This window comes from Amblyomma mixtum, chromosome 2 (genome assembly GCF_055824585.1).
Source record: "Amblyomma mixtum isolate Tamu chromosome 2, ASM5582458v1, whole genome shotgun sequence".
Classification (NCBI taxonomy): Eukaryota; Metazoa; Arthropoda; class Arachnida; order Ixodida; family Ixodidae; genus Amblyomma; species Amblyomma mixtum.
In genome coordinates this window covers 278,691,362-278,711,206 of record NC_143013.1, presented here as the reverse complement: position 1 = coordinate 278,711,206, position 19,845 = coordinate 278,691,362, and the positions used below count along the sequence as shown (strand labels likewise).

The 19,845-nt window shown below is 48.3% G+C and overlaps 1 protein-coding gene across 1 annotated transcript in view; it reads right to left on the bottom strand.

The window, feature by feature from the left end:
• Window positions 1-19,845, bottom strand: part of LOC149364099 (uncharacterized) — a 128,413-nt gene that overhangs the window by 28,403 nt on the left and 80,165 nt on the right. Inside the window, exon 2 of the mRNA XM_089574105.1 lies at window positions 2,978-3,073. Coding sequence (XP_089430231.1) covers window positions 2,978-3,073 — 96 coding nt within the window. The remainder of the gene's footprint in view (window positions 1-2,977; window positions 3,074-19,845) is intronic.

Here is a 19,845-nt window from a genome sequence, read left to right as displayed (position 1 = left end):
GACGTCGCTTCTGGTATGGGACATCGTTTCCGGTCCGATGAAACGACTTCCCTCCAGCCAATGGGAATGCTCCGCTCTGGTGACATCACTTCCCTCCAGCCAATGGGAATGCTCCGCTCTGGTGACATCACTTCCCTCCAGCCAACGGGAATGCTCCGCTCTGGTGACATCACTTCCCTCCAGCCAATGGGAATGCTCCGCTCTGGTGAGATCACTTCCCTCCAGCCAATGGGAATGCTCCGCTCTGGTGACATCACTTCCCTCCAGCCAATGGGAATGCTCCGCTCTGGTGACATCACTTCCCTCCAGCCAATGGGAATGCTCCGCTCTGGTGACGTCACTGCCCTCCAGCCAATGGGAATGCTCCGCTCTGGTGACATCACTTCCCTCCAGCCAATGGGAATGCTCCGCTCTGGTGACGTCACTTCCCTCCAGCCAATGGGAATGCTCCGCTCTGGTGACATCACTTCCCTCCAGCCAATGAGAATGCTCCGCTCTGGTGACATCACTTCCCTCCAGCCAATGGGAATGCTCCGCTCTGGTGACGTCACTTCCCTCCAGCCAATGGGAATGCTCCGCTCTGGTGACATCACTTCCCTCCAGCCAATGGGAATGCTCCGCTCTGGTGACATCACTTCCTTCCAGCCAATGGGCGAATTTTATGACCGACGACACATTTTGGGTCCGTGGGGCTTGTAACGGTATTGCACTAAAATTGCGTCGACGCACCGCTGTTTACTTGAGAAATCGGCCGGTGATGGCGACACCTGTATTAGATTAAGAAATTTGCGGGAATGAGGTGGCCGCAACTGGCGAAGGACAGGGTTAATTGGAGAAACACGGCAGAGGCCTTTGTCCTGCAGTGGGCGTAGTCAGGGTGATGATGATGATGAAGAATCATTTTTGTCATCAGAACGCGATGATCTATTCATACACGCAAACTTAAAGTTTTCTTTAGTGTCTCCTAATATTTATCGCACCCGTACGGGGAGGGTGCTTCACTTTTCTTCTTCACTGTAGTGATACAGCCACATCTGTGGCAGAGTTGTATGTAACGCGTTACAAGTGATTGATTACTTGTAATCAATTACGTTTTCTTGCAATTTAGTGCTTAATCGATTACTTTTATCCCACGGTAACGTTTCAGGTAAACTAGATCCCGGCCGCAGCGGTCGAATTTCGTTGGAGGCAAAATTCTAGAGGCAGTCAGCACGTTAAGGAACCCAAGGTGGTCGAAATTTCCAGAGCCCTTCACTACGGCGTCCCTCATAGTCTAAGTCGCTTTGGGAAGTTAAGCCCCGATAAACCACAATTCATTTACTTTTTTTCTGCAGTTCATTACTAGTAATCAGTTGCTTGTTTTTCCCAACAAGTTGTAACCAACGGTACAGCTTTGAGAATCTCAACCTGACAGCAAACACAGCGACAACGGACTGGCTTCGGAGAAGCAGTTCTGGTACCAAGAAATATCACGTGATCGCGCTGGAGGGACCCCCTGTCTTGTCAGGTGGCTCCGCAACATACCTCCCACTACACGAAACCCGTAGGCTTCCACCGAAAGCGCAGAGCAACAACGAAGCGTGACGCTTGCAGTGCGGTATCTGCAGCGCTCGCCACTGCAGACTCCATCGCGAGTATCAGGTAAATAATCCTGGTTTACACTCTCACGAGCAGCAAAAAAAAAAAGGATGAAAACTCTCTTCGAAACCACCCATTATATACTTTATAAATGACAACATAATCGCATTAATCTTCTGAATTCTCGAAATCTCCAGCGGAAGGAATGCGTATTGATGGGGAAACGCAACCTTAAGGCCAGTCGGTGTACCACAAGTTTGATACCATTGCAACAGCGTAATCATAGCGCGAGAAACAACACAGGACAAAGAGGAGACGGGACAAGCGCTAACTTTCAACACAGCGGATTTATTGCAGATCAGGAGCATATATGCACTACTGATGCAGCAGAAAGAAAATAAAGAAGACACATGAAGGAACATAACGAAATGCCACTTGTCGTCATGCCAAGAACTCGAGCTCTTTCTTCGATAACGCCACAGACGGTCTGCTGGCGTTATGTTCCTTCATGTTTCTTCTTTATTTTTTCTTTCTGCAGTATCAGTAGTGCATATATGCTCCTGATCTGCAATAAATCCGCTGCGTTGAAAGTTAGCGCTTGTCCCGTCTCCTCTTTGTCCTGTGTTGTTTCCCGCGCTATGATTACGCTGTTGCAATGAATTACCAACCTGCCCAAACCTATTCTGTTTGATACCAGCTGTGGTTGATATCTTCATTGAACAGAATGGACACTTTTCGTGTGGTTTCACAGTAGACTTGTACATAATGCATTTTTTTTCCACTTAACTGCGAAGTTTGATGCCTCCGGTTCGTATACAGAGGAAATCATAAGGCAGTTTACGCAGAAAATACGGCACTGCGCTCGCCGCAATCTTATATTCGTGGTTTGTTCACCTTTTTGCGAATACCGTAAAGTATAGTGCCCTCGAGATGCTCAAAGCTTTAAAGTTCTACTTCCGGAGAGCCATCTTTTTTAGCTGATGTACCCCTCACAATGGTGGCCATACCCGGAAATTTTGGAGAAGTTTATTTTTTAACGGGAAGTGGTTTATTAATGCAAATTTTCGCATATCATAAGACTGCGCCGTAATAATCAGTATATCCGCAGATTTCACCTCGGGACGCTTGTAGTTTTCTACTATTTATTGCCAAAAACGCACCCCATTGCTTTTCTATGGGAGCCTTAACCATACTCGGTGCGAGGGCAGTAAAATTTAAAAGCTAGGTTGGTCAACACATTCAAAGATTAGTCGTGCCATCAAGATGTTTTTAAAAGTATCTTAGAATAGACAACTGCCGCACAATAAAAAGTGATGTCGGATAAAGCTGGACTCAAGCCGTCCATCTGAACAACGATTAGCTAGAGGACACATACAGAAGCACAAGCTGCTATACTCACCGTTGTGTGGTCCTGCGCTGACCTTGACGGACAGGCAGGCCTTTTCGGCCGAGGCCAGATCTGTGCCGGTGGCCTTGACGTCCCATGATAGCAGTCCTGCGAGTACCAAGAAACAAAGAAAGATGACTTAACCGCAGTTTGTGGAGGCATTATATTAACTGCATGCAGCGCCAAATGTGAAAACCATTCCGGCACATTTTCTAATCATACTCTCAAAAGCAACTGCCTACTCCCCACCTCGAGCATCACGCTTGGTTAGCGAACGATAAGCGTTGAAAGAACCTGTTCTGCTTTCTTAACTAAGACAGCGCTTCGCAATATAACTCTATGTTAACCACACATGTTGTGCAAGAGACAGGCCTAAATGGCCACGCGCTGTAATCATGAGTGTCCATGAGCTCAAAGAGCAAGCCTCGGCTCTCACTTCGTAGAGACGAGAAAAACTCAGCGAGAGAGGACTATAAAAAAGGCAAGATACAAGAGAGTAAAGGTGTGGCAACACGGTAATTAAGAACCTCGCGATTAAAGCAGGCTGCGGCTACACTTTCACTGTAGCGGCTTCCAGAAGCACCCTCGCGGAGCGCACGGCGTAGCATTAGACTTGGAGCTATAAAGGCCGAGAGGAGAAGGAGCAGAGGGCACTGTGATATTCGTGGCGCAATCTCCCTCGCACTCGTACAGCGCATGCGCTAGGGTGAGCACGATTGGAGGCCAACGATTGGCGCAACGCCAGATTAGCGCGTATACGGGGGCGCGACCGCAGAATTTGCGCCGACGGCGATTAGTGCGCCGCCACCGAGATCATCCAAACCAGTTAGGCGGAGAGCCTGGATGCACGGGGCAGCACAGCCGGACCTCAGGAGTTGAGTGCAATGCGGCGCAGGCACCGACCTGACTTACACACCGGCACTAATCGCTATACGGCAGTGCATCCCATCATCATCATAATCGAACTTAAGTCCACTGAAAGACGAAGACCTCTCCTGTGCACTAACCTGTAATTACGTCCCAAATTTATCAAAATACTCCATTCCGGGTACATGTATGCGTTTGTATCCGCAATGCACCCTGGCCAATCCCCTGCCGTGGGTATGTGGCATTAAGCCTGATGACATCATCATCATCATCATCATTAACCTGTAATTTCAGTGCTGTCGTGATTCAGCTGTGACAACCCTGTGCTTGCAAGCTCCACAATGTGGTACGTACTTTTACCTCCTCCTGTAGATCCTTCGGCTACCCTAAGGTGTCACCGGTCACCTGGTTTCCGAACTATACATGCCTTGCCCATATCCGTTTTCCTCTTCTTGATTTCAGCTAAGATATCATTCACTCGAGTAGGTTCCGCAGCCCACTCTGCTGTCGCTCCGTCCGTAGATGTTACCGGCACCATCACACCACCGGCTCCACAATTTCAACAACATATCTACAACTCCTTGCTTCAAGACAGGCAGGCTTCAACGCTAATCCTGCTTTGAGCCTCTGACTTCGTTGAACTCTGGAAGATTCACTTTCACGCGACATTCAATGCCGCGCGAGCACAGAAATGTCGTTCGCACATTCTGTTTTTCGCTGCACCGAACTGGCGAGCCTTACTTTCCCGGCAGGCTGGCGACTGCTGCTGCCTATGCTGTCGAGCACGGCAGAGTATGTGTGCGAGCGAATGCTATTATCGGGCGGCGGACTGGCGGAGTCGATATGCCATGGCAGCAGCTGCAAGCGCAATATAGACGTCATCCATCGCATCCAGTGATGCGGTTACGAAAGCCGAGCCAGCGGATCGCAAGAAAACATAGGGTACAGGGCGGTGGCTGCTGACTTCCTTGGCTCTAAAGGAGAAAAACTAAACCGAGAACATGATTTCTCCTTGACACTAATCAAAAGCAGGACCACGGAAAGGGCGCCAAGCACGGCTGTGCTTCGTAGCCACTTTTGACAAGCACTTTGCGGTGCCGGTTTACGGTGCCGCAAATTTCTCAAGACCCCGAGACCGTCATCTACGTCCTCCATGCGTATTTCATCACACTTATTCCTTTTTTTTTTGCTCCCTCATTTTCCTCCTGCACTGCAGGGTAGCCAATCCTTTTCTTTATCTCTCTCACTGTCTTACGAAATCCGGCGGGATACCCAGTCAGCTCTTACAAAAATTTTAGACAGTCTATAGACTGTTCATAGATTTTTGTCTATAAAGTTTATAGACTTTTTACAGACGTCCTATAGACTAGTCTACAGACAATAGAAATCCTATAGACAATCTATAGGTTTATGACCATACACTTATAGTACACTTTTTTCTATAGGCAGCCTATAGAGTATGAATAGAAAAAATAAAATATCTATACGAAGGAAATAGAGTCTATAGCAGTCCATAGACAGTCTAGAGATCATTTATATAAGGGAGCTATCCTGCATTAAAGCTGTGCCACGGCGTATACAGTGCCTTGTGAAGTGATCAGTAAAAAAAAAAAAGTTAAGGAGCGCAGGGAAGCGCTTTAGCGTCGGCGAGCTGCAAGTCTAGTGAACTATGAAAAGGCCCAAATTTCACAGCGCAGATCTCGGGTGACAGTTATGCCACGTGAACCGCTGTTCGCTTCAAGCACATAGGCGTTGAGCGGAGGGTGATTTTTATACGGACGCACCGGCAGTCGAACCCGGAGCATCACGAAGCAACGCGGAAAAATTCAAGTAAAAATCATAAGTTTACTGCTGACCGGCACAAGCATTTAAGAAATAAAAAAAAAAACGCTGCGCAAAGCGATGTGGTGCTTCAAAGAGGTTGCACAATTATTTTTGAGTGCTATTAGCCGAATCAGTGGTACGAAACTAACTGAACTGCCGGAGTTGCAGCGCTGACATGATCGAAAGATCGGCAAGCTGACAGCGATGAGCAATGGCTAACAGCTGCGTTGCGCGGTACTTGGTTACCAAATGCAAAAAAAAAAGCTTATGCACAAACATACATCGTTTAATAAGCTCCAATAACTTCTAAGTTCAATACGCACTGAGCGCTGACATTTAGTAACGTAAAGGAATACCCAGTGCTGGAAGTACTTTAAAGATATACTGACTTGCATTTGATGGATGGACTTGACGGTGGCCTGTATCGATCGTAATCAAGAGGACTCCAGTTTAACTGAAAATGTAGCTTCTGTAAGCTAGAAGGTTGAAAAAATGAGATACAGGTCTCGAAAACATCGGCAGTTCTCGCAAGTTATCTGCGGGCGTCTACCTTTTTTTTTTTTTTTTGCGCGAATCCGTGAGGCCAGGCTTCACCGCCATTCATTTATAAATGCTGATCACGGAGCCCTTTTCGGTCTTGAAGTTCTGAGTTCTAATCGAGTGGCGCAAAAATAAAAAAGTACAATTTTCACAAATACTACAGCTTGTGCTGCTCGACAAGCATCAACATACCAGAAAGAGCCATAGAACCTATTTTCATTCAAAATACCTCCGTTCAACAAGCTCTCTACGCACCCTGGATGAGTCCCGTGGTGAGTGAGGCAGGTACCCGGCTACTGCGCTTTTTTCTTCGCGTTCTTCTCGTGAAACGCAGGCGTAGCCTAGCGGTTTTATTAAGGATCGCCTGAGCTGAACACGTGTCCGCATGTGTTCAAACATTTCCCGGGCGAATGGCTCAGATGGTTTTAACGAAATACCGCTCAGGTGCTTCATTATCATCATCACCATCACCACCATATTAAAATTATCCCCGCATTGCTTGCGTTGCACCGCAAACACCTTTCCCACTGATCTCAGTTTATCACTGTCCAAAATGGCAATACTGTCCTGATTAAATATTGGTACATTGGAGCCATGCTTTAATACATCAGTGTTTTCTTCCTCTGTCTTGGTACGCAGTGGGCTCGCAACTACGAGGATTTCAAGAAAACCACGGGCGCTACATCCCGCTTTCGGGACGTGTTGACAATTTCCCATAGCAAAAGAAAAAGGTTGGAAAGGACACGCGAGCGATTTTATGAGCAGATGAGGCAGAAGCACTAGCAGCATTCCTGTTAACGGGGAGGAAAGCAAAGGAACTAGAATAGAAATAAGGGAAGAGAAAGCAATGACAGGGCACAGAATGGCGGCTCCGCCTTTCATTCCTTTTATCCCTCGCAGTCTGAACCCCGTAGCTCCCCCTCCCGTAAGCGCAGAGCTCTCCGGCGCGGTGTGGCAAATTATTCAAATGATTTAACGGCGCCACGCTGGTCTCCGCTGTCCGACGGAGCTCTTCGTAATATTACTCTCCTACATATCCCCTCGTGTGTCTCCCGGACAAAAGGGAAGGAGGGGTCTGGGGAGAAAGGGTCGGATAGCTGGACGGCTTTCCCCCGAGCCTGCCGCAGCAACTGCACAAGCAGAAGCAACAGCATTCCCTCGTTAGCCACCCTCATCTCAGTGCGCTCCGCGATCTTAGAGAACTTTCTTTCCCTTCTTCCCCAACACGCTTCCCCCACCCCCTCGCTACCCCACGCGTCCCTTACACCCCATTTCCCTTTTCTTTTTCCCCCTAGGCCTTAGCTCGATCGCCTGGACGTCTGTGGCAGCTCAGAAGGGGAGCGTGCGAGTTCGCTCTCCTCTCCCTTCCCTCTTCTTTCTTTGCCGACGCCGTCTGGCAGCGTCTACGTCGATCGATGCCGGCGAGACGGCGCTGCCCACGCCACTCACTCACGGCTAAGGTTAGGCCTAGTGAGGAATTGGGGGTGAAGAGCAAGACTCTATTCCGACCCTTACACATTTTGTGTCAGGTTCCTCTTCCCTGAGGTGTCAATTGGCTTCGCCGCAGAAGACGTATCCGACAGCTGATTTTGTTGATCCCACTTCTGACGAAGTTGAACGGTTAGAAAGGTGCTGTTCTAACCGGGGAAAACCCTAAAAGTGATACAGCGCCTTGTGTCTTTTCGTTTTTTTTTTATTACCTCGTCTCGCGCGTGTGTTCCGACCTGTTAGAAAAATAGGCAATTGATAATGTGCTGTTAAGTTGCGGCAGAAGCGAGATTTGCCTTACATTGACCCACAACTGTGTGCACGTCCAGTTTTCTTTAGGGTATATACAAGGTCACCAGGATAAATAACAGACTATCTATCTGCCAAGGTGGCTTAGTGGCTTCGGGCGTTTCGCTGCTGATCCCAAGGTCGCATGTTCGATCCCGGCCGCGGCCGTATTTAGATGAAGGCGAAATACAAAAACGCCCGTGTGCTGTGTATGTGAGTACAGGTTGAACCACAGGTGCATGGCCTAAATTATTTCAGAGCCTTAAAATACAGCGTCCCTCACTGCCCATGCAAAGCTCCGGGAGGTTAAATCCCACAGACTATAATAGCGGAGAGGAATAATTTGCGTCCTGACACGTTGGTTCACTGTCTCGACTGTCTCGACACCGTACGAAAATTTATGCACTCCGTTAACTTGCCTTTACAAGTTTATTAATTTTTTGCCTCCTGAAAACCTTCATTTGGTTTCTTCTAGACGCTTTTTGCCTTTTTGCGTCACATTAGCCATTGCTTGCGGTATAGCGCAAACGAATAGCACAGATAAAATGACTTATTGCCCCATGTACAGATCCCAAGCAGGGGAGCAATTCATATTGTAGTGAGAGAACGGTGCCCAGAAATTCGCTCCCTTTTTCCCATGAGCCACTGTGCGTATACCAAAAGCCAGGAAAGGAACATTCACAGAATCCGAGTTCTTATCACCCAGATAAAATTTCAATTTAATATAACTTGTATGCTTTGTGAAAAATAAAAATATACCAGGCAATGCAGCCACACCAAGGTAAAGGAACGCAACGTCGCGAAATACACTCTCTTATTTTCTTTTTTCGACACACGGAAACTACCTTCCACTTTTCAGTCATTCGCGCTCCTCTGGACCCACGGAATCCACTAAAAAGTTTTCTTGCTTATTTTTTATAGGCTTCTAAATACTATCAACGTTTCCGGCGAAGTGTAGAACTGTCTGGAAGAAGAAAATGAAATAAAGTACTGGCAACAAGAAAAACGCTTCTAGAAATGAAAAGCATGAAAGCGGTTTGATGGCGTCTCCACTGTAGCCGCAGGTGCTGTCGCGCTGGGGCCGTAAGCCGTGTACTGGGCCGGAAGGCGGATCCAGATCGCTGGTTCTCGTCGTATCCTCGCAGACCTGGAATCAGGCAGCGCGCCCGTACGCCGAGCGCAGGACTGGGATCTCATTTCTCTGTGCAGACGCCCCCGACTGCCCGTTCCAGCGTTAACTTTAGACGCCGAAAAAGTATGAGGAAAAAGACGGGACAGGAATATTGGGCGGCTATGGATGGCGGGCGATTTGGTTTGTTGATAAGAGGACATGATCCTTTCCCCAAAGCCGTACTTTGTTTTTGTTTGAAGCCCCTCGATATTATAGTGCAGTTGCGAGCCAATTGACACGAGCAGTGCTGAGCGAATTCGTGACTCCATATAGGAGACTGCACCCGTAGAGGCTATAGCGTAAAAGGTGCAGAAAAGCGCTTCAGGATGAAAAAAAAAAAAAAATCACGGGGACACTTAATTATGTCTTCACAGTGCGATAGCATTATAAGTTGTGTTTGCAGGGCCCTACACGTCTGTCTGGACACGACCAGACATCTCTTTCTGACATCTAGCCAGTGGTTAGGTGTCTCCCTGAAAGTGTATATACTCGTGGCTGGCCACACGGGCGCAGTGAGATAAACCGAAACGTATTTTTCTCACTTCCAGTCTGGTGACGTCACTCCCCTCTAGCCAATGAGAATTCTCCGGTCCGGTGACGTACCTTCCCACCAGCCAATAAGAATCTCCGTTCTGGTGACGTCACTTCCATCCAGCCAATGAGCGAAATCTAAGACTGACGACGCATTTTGAACTCCATGAGGGTTCTAATGCTGTCTCATTAAAAATGCTGGCGTATTTCTCGCTTGATTAAAGGCCGCGCACGTGCAGCACTCTCCTCCCACCACCATACACACACACATATGCACCAAGTCGCCTATACTGCCACTCCAAGGCGATGAACTCGCTGTGTTACAGTTACTATGCTATGACCACGACGCCGACGTCTGTTTAGGCCTGAGAAAGTCCAATATACAGTTATCACTGCTAGCTTTAAAAAGTTATAAATATGCGCAAAGGGATCGGAAGCACAGGTGTTGGCACGACGAGCGTAGACTTACAAGTTTAGTTGATGAAACAACGCCTCCTTACTATCATAACTAACAATGCATGCGAGGCCACTGGAAACGAAGGAAGACGACCAAAGGGGCGTGAAATTCTTGAAGCCTAGTATACAGCAAGATAGAGCCAGGCAGGTCTTATAATGAGGGAGGCTTCGATTCACTTATTCAATAATGAGAATGGCTAAGTTGTTATAGTGCTCGGCTGCTCATGAGAATGTCGCGGGATCGATCAAGGCCGCGGTAGAGGTTAAAGACCCCCAGGTTAATATGAGCGCAGGTTAATGAACCCCCGGTGTCCGAACTTATTCGAAGCCCTCCATATACGGCGTCCCTCATACCCTGAGTCGCTTTGGGACGTTAAATCATATAAAACCGAAAAAAAAAACTCAATAATGAGTTGAAATTCCTTGGTCCGACGAAACTATTTCGGTGGCTTGCGTAACGGTCACAAGTGTTTGTAGCGCATGCGCACTGCTGAACTATAACGGTCTGACCGTTACTTAAATTGTAACGGTCTGCGTTATTTTATCTATACACCTCGGTGTCCTGCCCCTTAAGCATTTTTGTTTTAATATGATACCAGCTGGCCGCTCATCATACACCCCTTGATTCGTTGTTTGAGATGACAAACACAAAGAAAATCACAGATGTACAGGTGCGGCTTTAGACTGCTCGTATTCTCGGATAGTTTCACTAAAGACTCATGAAAAAATCAAAACAGGGCTGAGTGTTCGCCCATATTGAGTAAGGTCAACGGTCAAGGAAATTGCCTACAATGTTCACATCTCCGTTTAACTAAGCCTTGCACAACGGTTTACCACGTGCCTACGGTCCGCACCCATCCCACGCAACGATGTATAGCGCTTCGTCCAGACAGCGAAAACTGGCCGGACATATATCGTTCTTAGGGTGGAAATGAGGCGCCAGGCGGCGCCACCTCCCCGAAAAAAACAGGCCCAGGCCACTTATTTCGCTCCGCGGGTTTCAATCAGCCGTAAGTCCATCCCAGCCCCGCTTGAGGCATGCCTCCCTCCTGCCCCGCAGCAAGGAAAAAACAGCGTATTGATGGAGCCCGAGGTGCTGACGCGACGGTGGGCCGGAGAAAACGGCTTTTTAATCCGACCCCATGCCTGGCTTCGGCGGCAGCCGAGAAGCATCATCACGCCAGAGTGCGTCCTTCCCGCAGACGCCGCTAGACGGCGCTGGGATGCTCCCTCTCTCCGCTCCTCCCATCCCCTCCATCACTCTAGAGGCTGCAGTCAGTTCTTGAATACCCCGTTGCATCCTTCGCTCGTTGACTTGTTTCTTTTTCCTTCGCGCAAACCTTGCGCACTCCGAAGAGCTCATCCTTCCTTTAAGAATAATGCTAGCGTCCGCAACTTCAAGGAATTCTGTTCAAGGCAATATGAACAACATAGCAGCCCATCCGAAAACAAAGAATAGGTGCTCAAATCCTTTTTAAAGTAGTTGGTCGGTCCTTTCTGGCGCACTAACCATTGCGCGCGGTGTCTTGGCGAAGGCATGGGAGCAGAAAGAACGCACTGACCGGGAAAACGCCACTCGGCATAAATTGAAAACCTGGACCAATACAAATGTTCTGATGAGGCGCCAATGCCTGCCGACATCGTTGTTGCGCGCTACTAGTAATACTGTAAACATCACAACGCGAATCAGCGAGTTGTTGACGCCAGTGAACGACATGAAGCGTCCACTTTCTGGATTGTACGAATTTATATAGTTCGTGTTTCAGTTTGGAGGGGAACGCCTTACTTCCATGCAACAAACGATTACTTCTCAAGGAAACCCAGGATTTATTCTTTTTTTAGTAGTTTTGCCTGGATGAATAGTCCTCGTAATGCTTTTTCAAGTGCTATGCAAAAGCAAAGTTTAGTTTTCGAGTTGGAATTCTACCTCCTTTTAGATAGTTTGCACTAAAAAGGAAACCCTTGCAGTGAACTGTTCGCTTCAAGTGTATGTTCTGAAAACTGTTTTCAAGAGCTAAGAAGTAAATGGTGCCAACTTATACTGGAAGTCCTTAGTTAACGTGAATATTTGGGCCCAGACTAATTATTGGCTGCTGACCCGAAAGACGCGGGTTCGATCCCGGCTGCGGCGGTTGAATTTCTTTGGAGGAGAAATTCGAGGCCCGTGTACTGTGCGATGTCAGTCCACGTTAAAGAACCCCAGGTGGTCGAAATTTCCGGAGCCCTTCACTACGGCGTCTCTCATAGCCTCAGTCGCTTTGGGACGTTAAAATAAACCAAACCAATTATTTCGCATTTTTCAAGCGGGCCTCCGAACGCTGCGGGGGTGTAATAGTCCCTTGGAGTTGAAATGAGCTATGCTGCCGTTGCCTTCACTGTCCGTCTGACGGTATTCATTTCGTTACCAACTTATCGATACTAACCATAACCTTAGGAGAGAAGGATAGAGAAAGCAGTGTATATGTACACCCTTCCAAAGTGAGAACATACAAAAACCTTTTTCTTGAAAGGTAAAAAAAAGGAAAGTTACGAAAACTAATTCAGAACGCTCGAGGCGTGACTTCATGTCCTTAGCTTTATTCTCTCGCCGTCATTAAATCCTTATTTTATATGTCAAGACTGACTGAAAGCACGGTCAACAGAGTTGCGTCTACAAGGATGTCTTTTGCATCTCCGCCACTTCCTTTCGCTGTGGCCTTCAGAGTTTCGGAAAAGATTTGTCTCCATTAAAAGGGCGTGCGTCAAGTTCACTGGGTGCACTTTCCGGGCATCTTTACGGTAGCCGAGATAAAACTTTTCTCATATGGAGCTGTAGACTTCGTTTATGGCTCTGACGACACCGAACTGACCTCCCGGTGGAATACTTACAAGCCAGGCACAAAGGTTTACGACACTACAAAGTCGCACCGATCGATTGATGGAGTGATTTTGGTTCTTTGCGTGAAGTGATATACAAAAGGAACGAATTCCCGTTAAAGGGATCCCTTCATTTTTTCCGAGTGCATTTCGACATTTCGAACTCTTTCGTAGGGAAGATATCTAACGCAACTACAATCCGTCGGCGTAACCCCCCCCCCCCCCCCCTCTTCCTTTCTTTTCTTCAACTGTCCGAAAGGGACGTTGGGAAAGAACGCTTGTGTCAAGGTCAAGAAACTTTTCGCGAGGGCGAGATAATCACATGCGGTCATGTCGGGTACGCGACACTCCCAAGCATAACAGTTACCGCTAAGCCACGAATGGCTGACTTTCTTAAATATCGCACCTGCAGAGACACGGCAAAAGACTCTGAAGGACACACTTCGTGAGAACTGAAAGCTGGACTCTCAAGTAGACCAACGTACCCGAATGCGCGTCATTGCGGTAGTTGACGTGAATCGTGTAAAGCACCGTATTTATCAAAAGTAACCAAAGAACGGGGTTTGTTTTATGCGAAGCATACTACTTTAGCTACCACTTCAGCCCTTCACCGTGGTTATGCGCCTCCAAATCACGTGATACATGACGTCACACCACGTGACACGATGACGTCACGACAGTAGAGAAACGGGGGCCCACCTCGCGCCGTCGCTGTGGTTGTGCGATTCCAAATCACGTGATACATGACGTAACACCACGTGACACGATGACGTCACGACAGTGGAGAAACGGGGGCCCACCTCGCGCCGTCGCTGTGGTTGTGCGCCTCCAAATCACGTGATACATGACGTCACACCACGTGACACGATGACGTCACGACAGTGGAGAAACGGGGGCCCACCTCGCGCCGTCGCTGTGGTTGTGCGCCTCCAAATCACGTGACACGATGATGCCACACCACGTGACACGATGACGTCACGGCAGTGGAGAAACGGGGGCCCACCTCGCGCCGTCGCTGTGGTTGTGCGCCTCCAAATCACGTGATACATGACGTCACACCACGTGACACGATGACGTCACGACAGTGGAGAAACGGGGGCCCACCTCGCGCCGTCGCTGTGGTTGTGCGCCTCCAAATTACGCGACACGATGATGCTTCGCATTCTCCAGGCTTAACCAAGTTAAGCCTCAGCCATTTTTTTAGCCTCGTACAGCCGCGCTTATTATAACCGACAACGCACTGCCGGCGGCTGCAGCCGTTTCGTGCTCTTTAGCAATTGAATGTTTCGTGATATATAATACAGGAAGCCCTGCCCTTTCGGATCGCATACAAGATGCATAACCTGTCACCCTCGCTGGCTACGTGGAAGAAGCTGTAACCACACCGTGCGTGATGTAAGTCAAACTGGGCGTCCTTGTTTGTTCATCAACACGGAATACCAGCGGCAACACTGCAGAGCACGCATATACGACTGCTCGAATGTGTATTTCAATCTGACATGTCAGTATAAAAGGGGATCGTGTCCTCGCTTAACCAATTCGACAGCCGTATACTTTGGTCGCGCATTAGCCTGCGTATAAACACACAGAGCTATGGGAATGCAAGCCTGTATAAGAAAGAACCATTCAATGCGAGAAAGCCTTCGCGGTCACTACTCTTTCAAGCGAAGCACAAGCGAGTCCGTCCGAGGGCAAGCCGACAGAAGCTTGTCCAAACGGCCATGCTTGAACGCTCCCAGCGATTCGGAGAATGGGCTCGCTGTTCTTCCCCGATACAATGCCAGCCAAGAATAACAGCTGCCCACGGTTCCTTTTCTTTTCCTTTCCGCTTCATAGCAGTCTTTGACGTTCGGCTGCGGTCCGCGTTCGCCGGCTCTCGTGACTGTTTCTAAGTCCATCCCGAGTGTCTGCTCCGCCCAGCCACTTGCAACGTGAATCGCGAACAATTTCGCCTTTTTTTTTATCTCCTTTCCTATCTGCTCTATTTCTTTTTTGGCACGCTCTGAAGCAGGACGCCATTCAACGCTGAGCGGCGCCACCTCCCCATCCACCCTCCTCTTCCCGCGACGTTCATTCATCCGTTTCCTTGGACACGTTTCTTCACTCCCGCTGGGGTCGCCGCTTCCAAGCTGACCCCGAGGCCCGTTAGGCCTATAGGGACCTCCCATTGATTGCGACATCCTTGTAGCCGCTTGAGCGACGATGTGAAAGAGCCCGCTCACCTAACAGTCTGCGCGGTTCCGGGAGAAAACTGTTGCCTGAATATCCCTCTTCGTGCTGGAGTTAAGGAGTGAAAGATTGATTGCTGCATTGCGCAGATAGGGAACACCGATCGTCCCTTAATTCCTTACTTGGGAGAATGGGAGCTTAAAGGAAGGGAAGAATAAAAATAGACGCGAGATTTACCAGCGTGTATTGCAAGGAGAGACGCGTCAGAGCAGCCGGTGTTTTTTGTCTCAATTCCCCCCCCCCCCCCCCCCCCCCCAATTTTTTACATCGTACCAGGAGAGCTAGAGGCGCAAAGTCGTCGCATAACATGGCCACGCAGGTGCAGTTTAATACCGAAGTGTGCTGCCCGCCACATCGATTAGTTCCTGTTCAGCATGCTGCAGTGAGGCACACAAAGATATAATGATTCTTGATTGGCCTTACTTTAAGCATGTTTAGCGTTCTGTACAGCCTTCTACGGAAGTAACCTCAATAAAGAACAAAAGGCTTTTACACCTATGCATAACAGGCTCAGGATGCAGTAAAAAATAAAAATCAAAGATTTTAGGGAGGACACAGACCAAGTTATCCAGCGTTCGCCTGAATTGTGTCTGTACATGAACACAAATTAAATTAAGTAACAAAACAAAGCACGTTACGTCACTGACTAGAGCTACTTTTACTTGCTCTACACTGTTATTTTATGCTCAGAAAATATGAGTTCATTTCGCCTTTTCTTTTATAAGAAACCCCGTATCCGATGGTACTGCTAAACCGTAACCAGTTTGATACGTGCTTGATCGATAGGCCGAAGCCATCCCTTCTAATATGACCGACACTTGAAATTACGAAAACAAGAATGTCCCTTTTGAGCGTGGAGTGCCAATTTCTAATGGAGATAGATTCTAACGGCACCAAACACAAACACGATAAAGTAAAAATAAACCGAAATTAGCAACGATTTTCGATTAATTTCAGTGGCTTCGCGTTCAGAAAACGCAATAAACGCCAACTGCACACCACAATCAGCCTTGTAGGTTCGACGTTCGACGAATAAAGTCCTTTCTGACAACGACCAATCGTTCATCCTTAACGCTACACGCGTACAAGCGTTCCTAATGACGTCAGTAACGCGGGTAGTGCTTTGCAAGCGCGTTAATTTTGTCACCCGCGCTCCCTGCCACTGCCTTGGGCACAACTACTTTCTGGCCGTGTAAATTAGAGAGGAGCTATTGCCTCGGGCTGCACACCCGGGGCAGCCCAAGGCACACGGGCCAAGCGCACTAAAGCGAAAAAAAAAAAGGTAGAAAGATCAACGTCGTACCGAAGAGTGCAGGTCAGTGATTCTTCCGCTCCGGCATGCAGCGTTAGCGACTGTGACCCGCGCTCATCCAGCCGTATACCGCTGCTCCTTTCCACGGCGAGCAAGGCGCTTAGATGACTCTCTCTGCAGGGGTGCTTGGTTCGTGTTTACAAACCCCGTGTGCAAATTACAGGCATTAAAAGGCACTGCCGGGAAGCGGACGGTATAAAGCGTGCCAGCCGGGTTTTACAAGCGCCAACCGCGCGGCCCGTGTAGCGTGGTTCTCGGTAGCTCGTCGTAGGGACACCGGAGCTGACTTCTTGGAGGAAGTGACTTTCACGATCTCAAGAAGCTCCTTGCTTTCGAGGCATGTATGTGCGCTTTGTTATATGCGCCACTTAAGTTTTGTTGAATGTTTTTGCGACGATCGTTTTAAACGCGGTTTCTCCGCAGTAAACAGGGTCATCGTCGTAATATGTTGTTAAGGATAACTTTCAGGTTCACCCTGTGGCCGAAAAAAAAAAATGTTATCCAGAGCATCGTGCCTACAGCCAACGAGATCTGAGTCGGGCAACGGTGCCATCTAGCATGTGCCATCTCTTCTCATGTGATTCATGTGAGGGTCATGCGCGCCCGTGAGTATAGACCCTATAAACATAACCTAACCTAACTATAGCAAAGAGAGGGATTGAGGATTGGGGGAGTTGAGTGCGGTTCAGCTGTCTCTATCATGCACTTATTCACGAATGTGCGATAAAAATAACACTGAGGACAAATTCAAGAGGGCCTGTGTGGATACACTGCCGTGTTCTTGCGACAAATACGCTTACTATACTATATCACTGAAAATGAAGCTTTTATAAAAAAAAATGTCAAAGAATTAAATAAATATGTCGCTACCATCGGCCGTTTTGGCAACAAAGTATGGTGTGTCATGACAGTTTCAATCGCGAATCCCTGTTTATATCGAGTTTAAATCCAGTGGCGGGAAAGTTTTTAAATCATCCAGTCGCCCCCCCGGCCTCCCGACCCCCCCCCCCCCCTTTCCTTCTCTCCAAATAAATCGTCTCTTGCTGCCGGACAAACATACATAGCCAGAGAGAGCCGAAGAATCAATTTTTATCGAGAAACTTGGAAGGAATGGAAATATCGTTTATTAGGTTGGTACGAACATAATCGTAAAGCGCTGTCTAGGCTACTTAAACATAGAAAGGTAAAACACGGAGTCAGGAAGTCGCTAGGTATGTACGAGACCCCTTCGTTATTCTTTCAGGAAGCACATTGCAGATGCAAGCAGCTTGGAGGAGAAAAAGCGCGTCAGAAAGTAAAGACGAGTACCAGGAGCGCAGCAGGAAGCAAAGTCAAATTAAGCGCTCAATAAAAACAGCAACAGCTATTTCCGACTGCATAGCAACGCGCATTCGTTTCCCTTTTTGCACTTCGATGCTCTGATGCCGAAGTCTCTTACAAATATGCCAACCACAGAAAAGTCGTCACCGATGAAGGGACCCTGATAACGAGCAAGTTGGATGTTTTACAAGCTTCCCTTTGTTCTTGCATTCTTCTTACTGTAAACTTCTTGTATGCAGCCATATTGTCGTAGTTTCCATTGAATTTATATGGAGCTGAGGCTCAACGGACTCTCTACTACGCTTTCCTCCCACTCTTTTTTCTTTTCCTTTCACCTTCTACGTTCCTGGGTCGTTAATTTGATCTCTCATCCTTTCTTTTTCCGCTCCCTAACAGGAGAGCGAGTGACCTGTCTTTCGCCACACTCCGCCTCCACAACTCCTCCCAGTTTCCGCCACCGCCGCCTATGCCAGGGGGCGCTCACGGCGAGTGCTCTCCCTCGCCAGACAAGAGCATCTGTCTGCATTAACCTCCGCCGCCGCCGCCGCGCTCGACATAGTCGCCCACGCCCCTCCCCTCCCCCTGGCGAGACGTCCTACCAGCACTCCTCCCCATCCAAGTTTCCCGTTTTTCCCTTTCAGTGTCGGTGCTCCCCAACACGCGTCGCGGTGACCATTTGTCTTTGCTCCAGCCCGGGGCACTTTTTTCCCTGGCCTGCCTACCCAAGGCGACGAGTAGCTGTCCGACCGGGAGACGAGGGAGGGAAGGGAAATACCCACAAAAGAAAGAAAAGCGCTGAATCGTGCTTGTTTCTTGTGTTTTTGCATGGGGCACTACAGGCCTAGAATATTTAAGTATTTGTTTCCGGTACTTAAACTTTATGCTTCTCTTTATTTGCCGGTTTCTTCGTCTAACGTCAACGAAGCTGGTGTCCCCAGGAAGCAGACAACTCAGTCTAGGAGTTGTAAACTTCGGGGATTTACATTCCCCGGCGCGGCAGCGGGAAGCTTAGGAAAGTACACAAAGGGGGGGGGGTGACAGGTTTTAAAGCTGAGCTCAGCGGGTGTCCTGAACATGAACCTGACTTTTTCGGTTTGTGATGTTCACAAAATTACATTCTACCTTATGTTCCAAGAACATTCGGAACCCGCCAAGAGGGACATACACTTCTGCTCGCTCACTGTCCAATGTGATCAATTTAATTCCACCCTGCTTAAATGTGGACGTACTGTCGCGATCGTTATAACATATAACACGCCAGCAATCGTCCTACTGCGGTTCGAGCGCTGAAGGAAACGAATGCGTTTGTTTTTAGGGGTTTAACGTCGCAAAGCAACTCAGGCTATGAGGGACGCCGCAGTAAAGGACTCCGGAAATTTCGACCACCGGGAGTTCTTTGACGTGCACTGACATCGCATAGTACACGGGCCTCTAGCATTTCGCCTCCACCGAAATGCGACTGCCGCAACCGGGATCGAACCCGCGTCTTTCGGGTCAGCAGCCGAGCACCATAACCTAATGAGCCACCGCGGCGGCCTTAAAGGAAATGAATGCATCCTGGTGGAATGCTTGCATTGTATATTCATGTTTTTTACTGTGTACCAGGTCGCAAAAGGAAATGAATGCGTCATGGTGCACAGTAATGAACTTGCATATGCAATGCAAGCATCCTAACTCCTTCGATTAGCAGCTAGTCGATTACTTGCCAACACCGCCGTGAGCTCACTGCTTCGTAAAGCGAGTTGTGATTGAGCATCATGCGTCGCACAACCACACTGAGCGAAAGCTGTCCTGGACATTTGGAACTTCCACTCTATATCGCCCTTCATTTTTCGTACTTCGCAAAAACTGAGTAGGTCCAATTTGCTAAATTGCAGGCTCACTGCGCGTACTAACACCGCCAAACATCTAAGTGCCTCGTCTCATAATCGTATTAAGTTGTAATCGCCGAAACCAGACATGGACTGAGTGCTCTGTGTTCCTAGCTCACACAGCAAG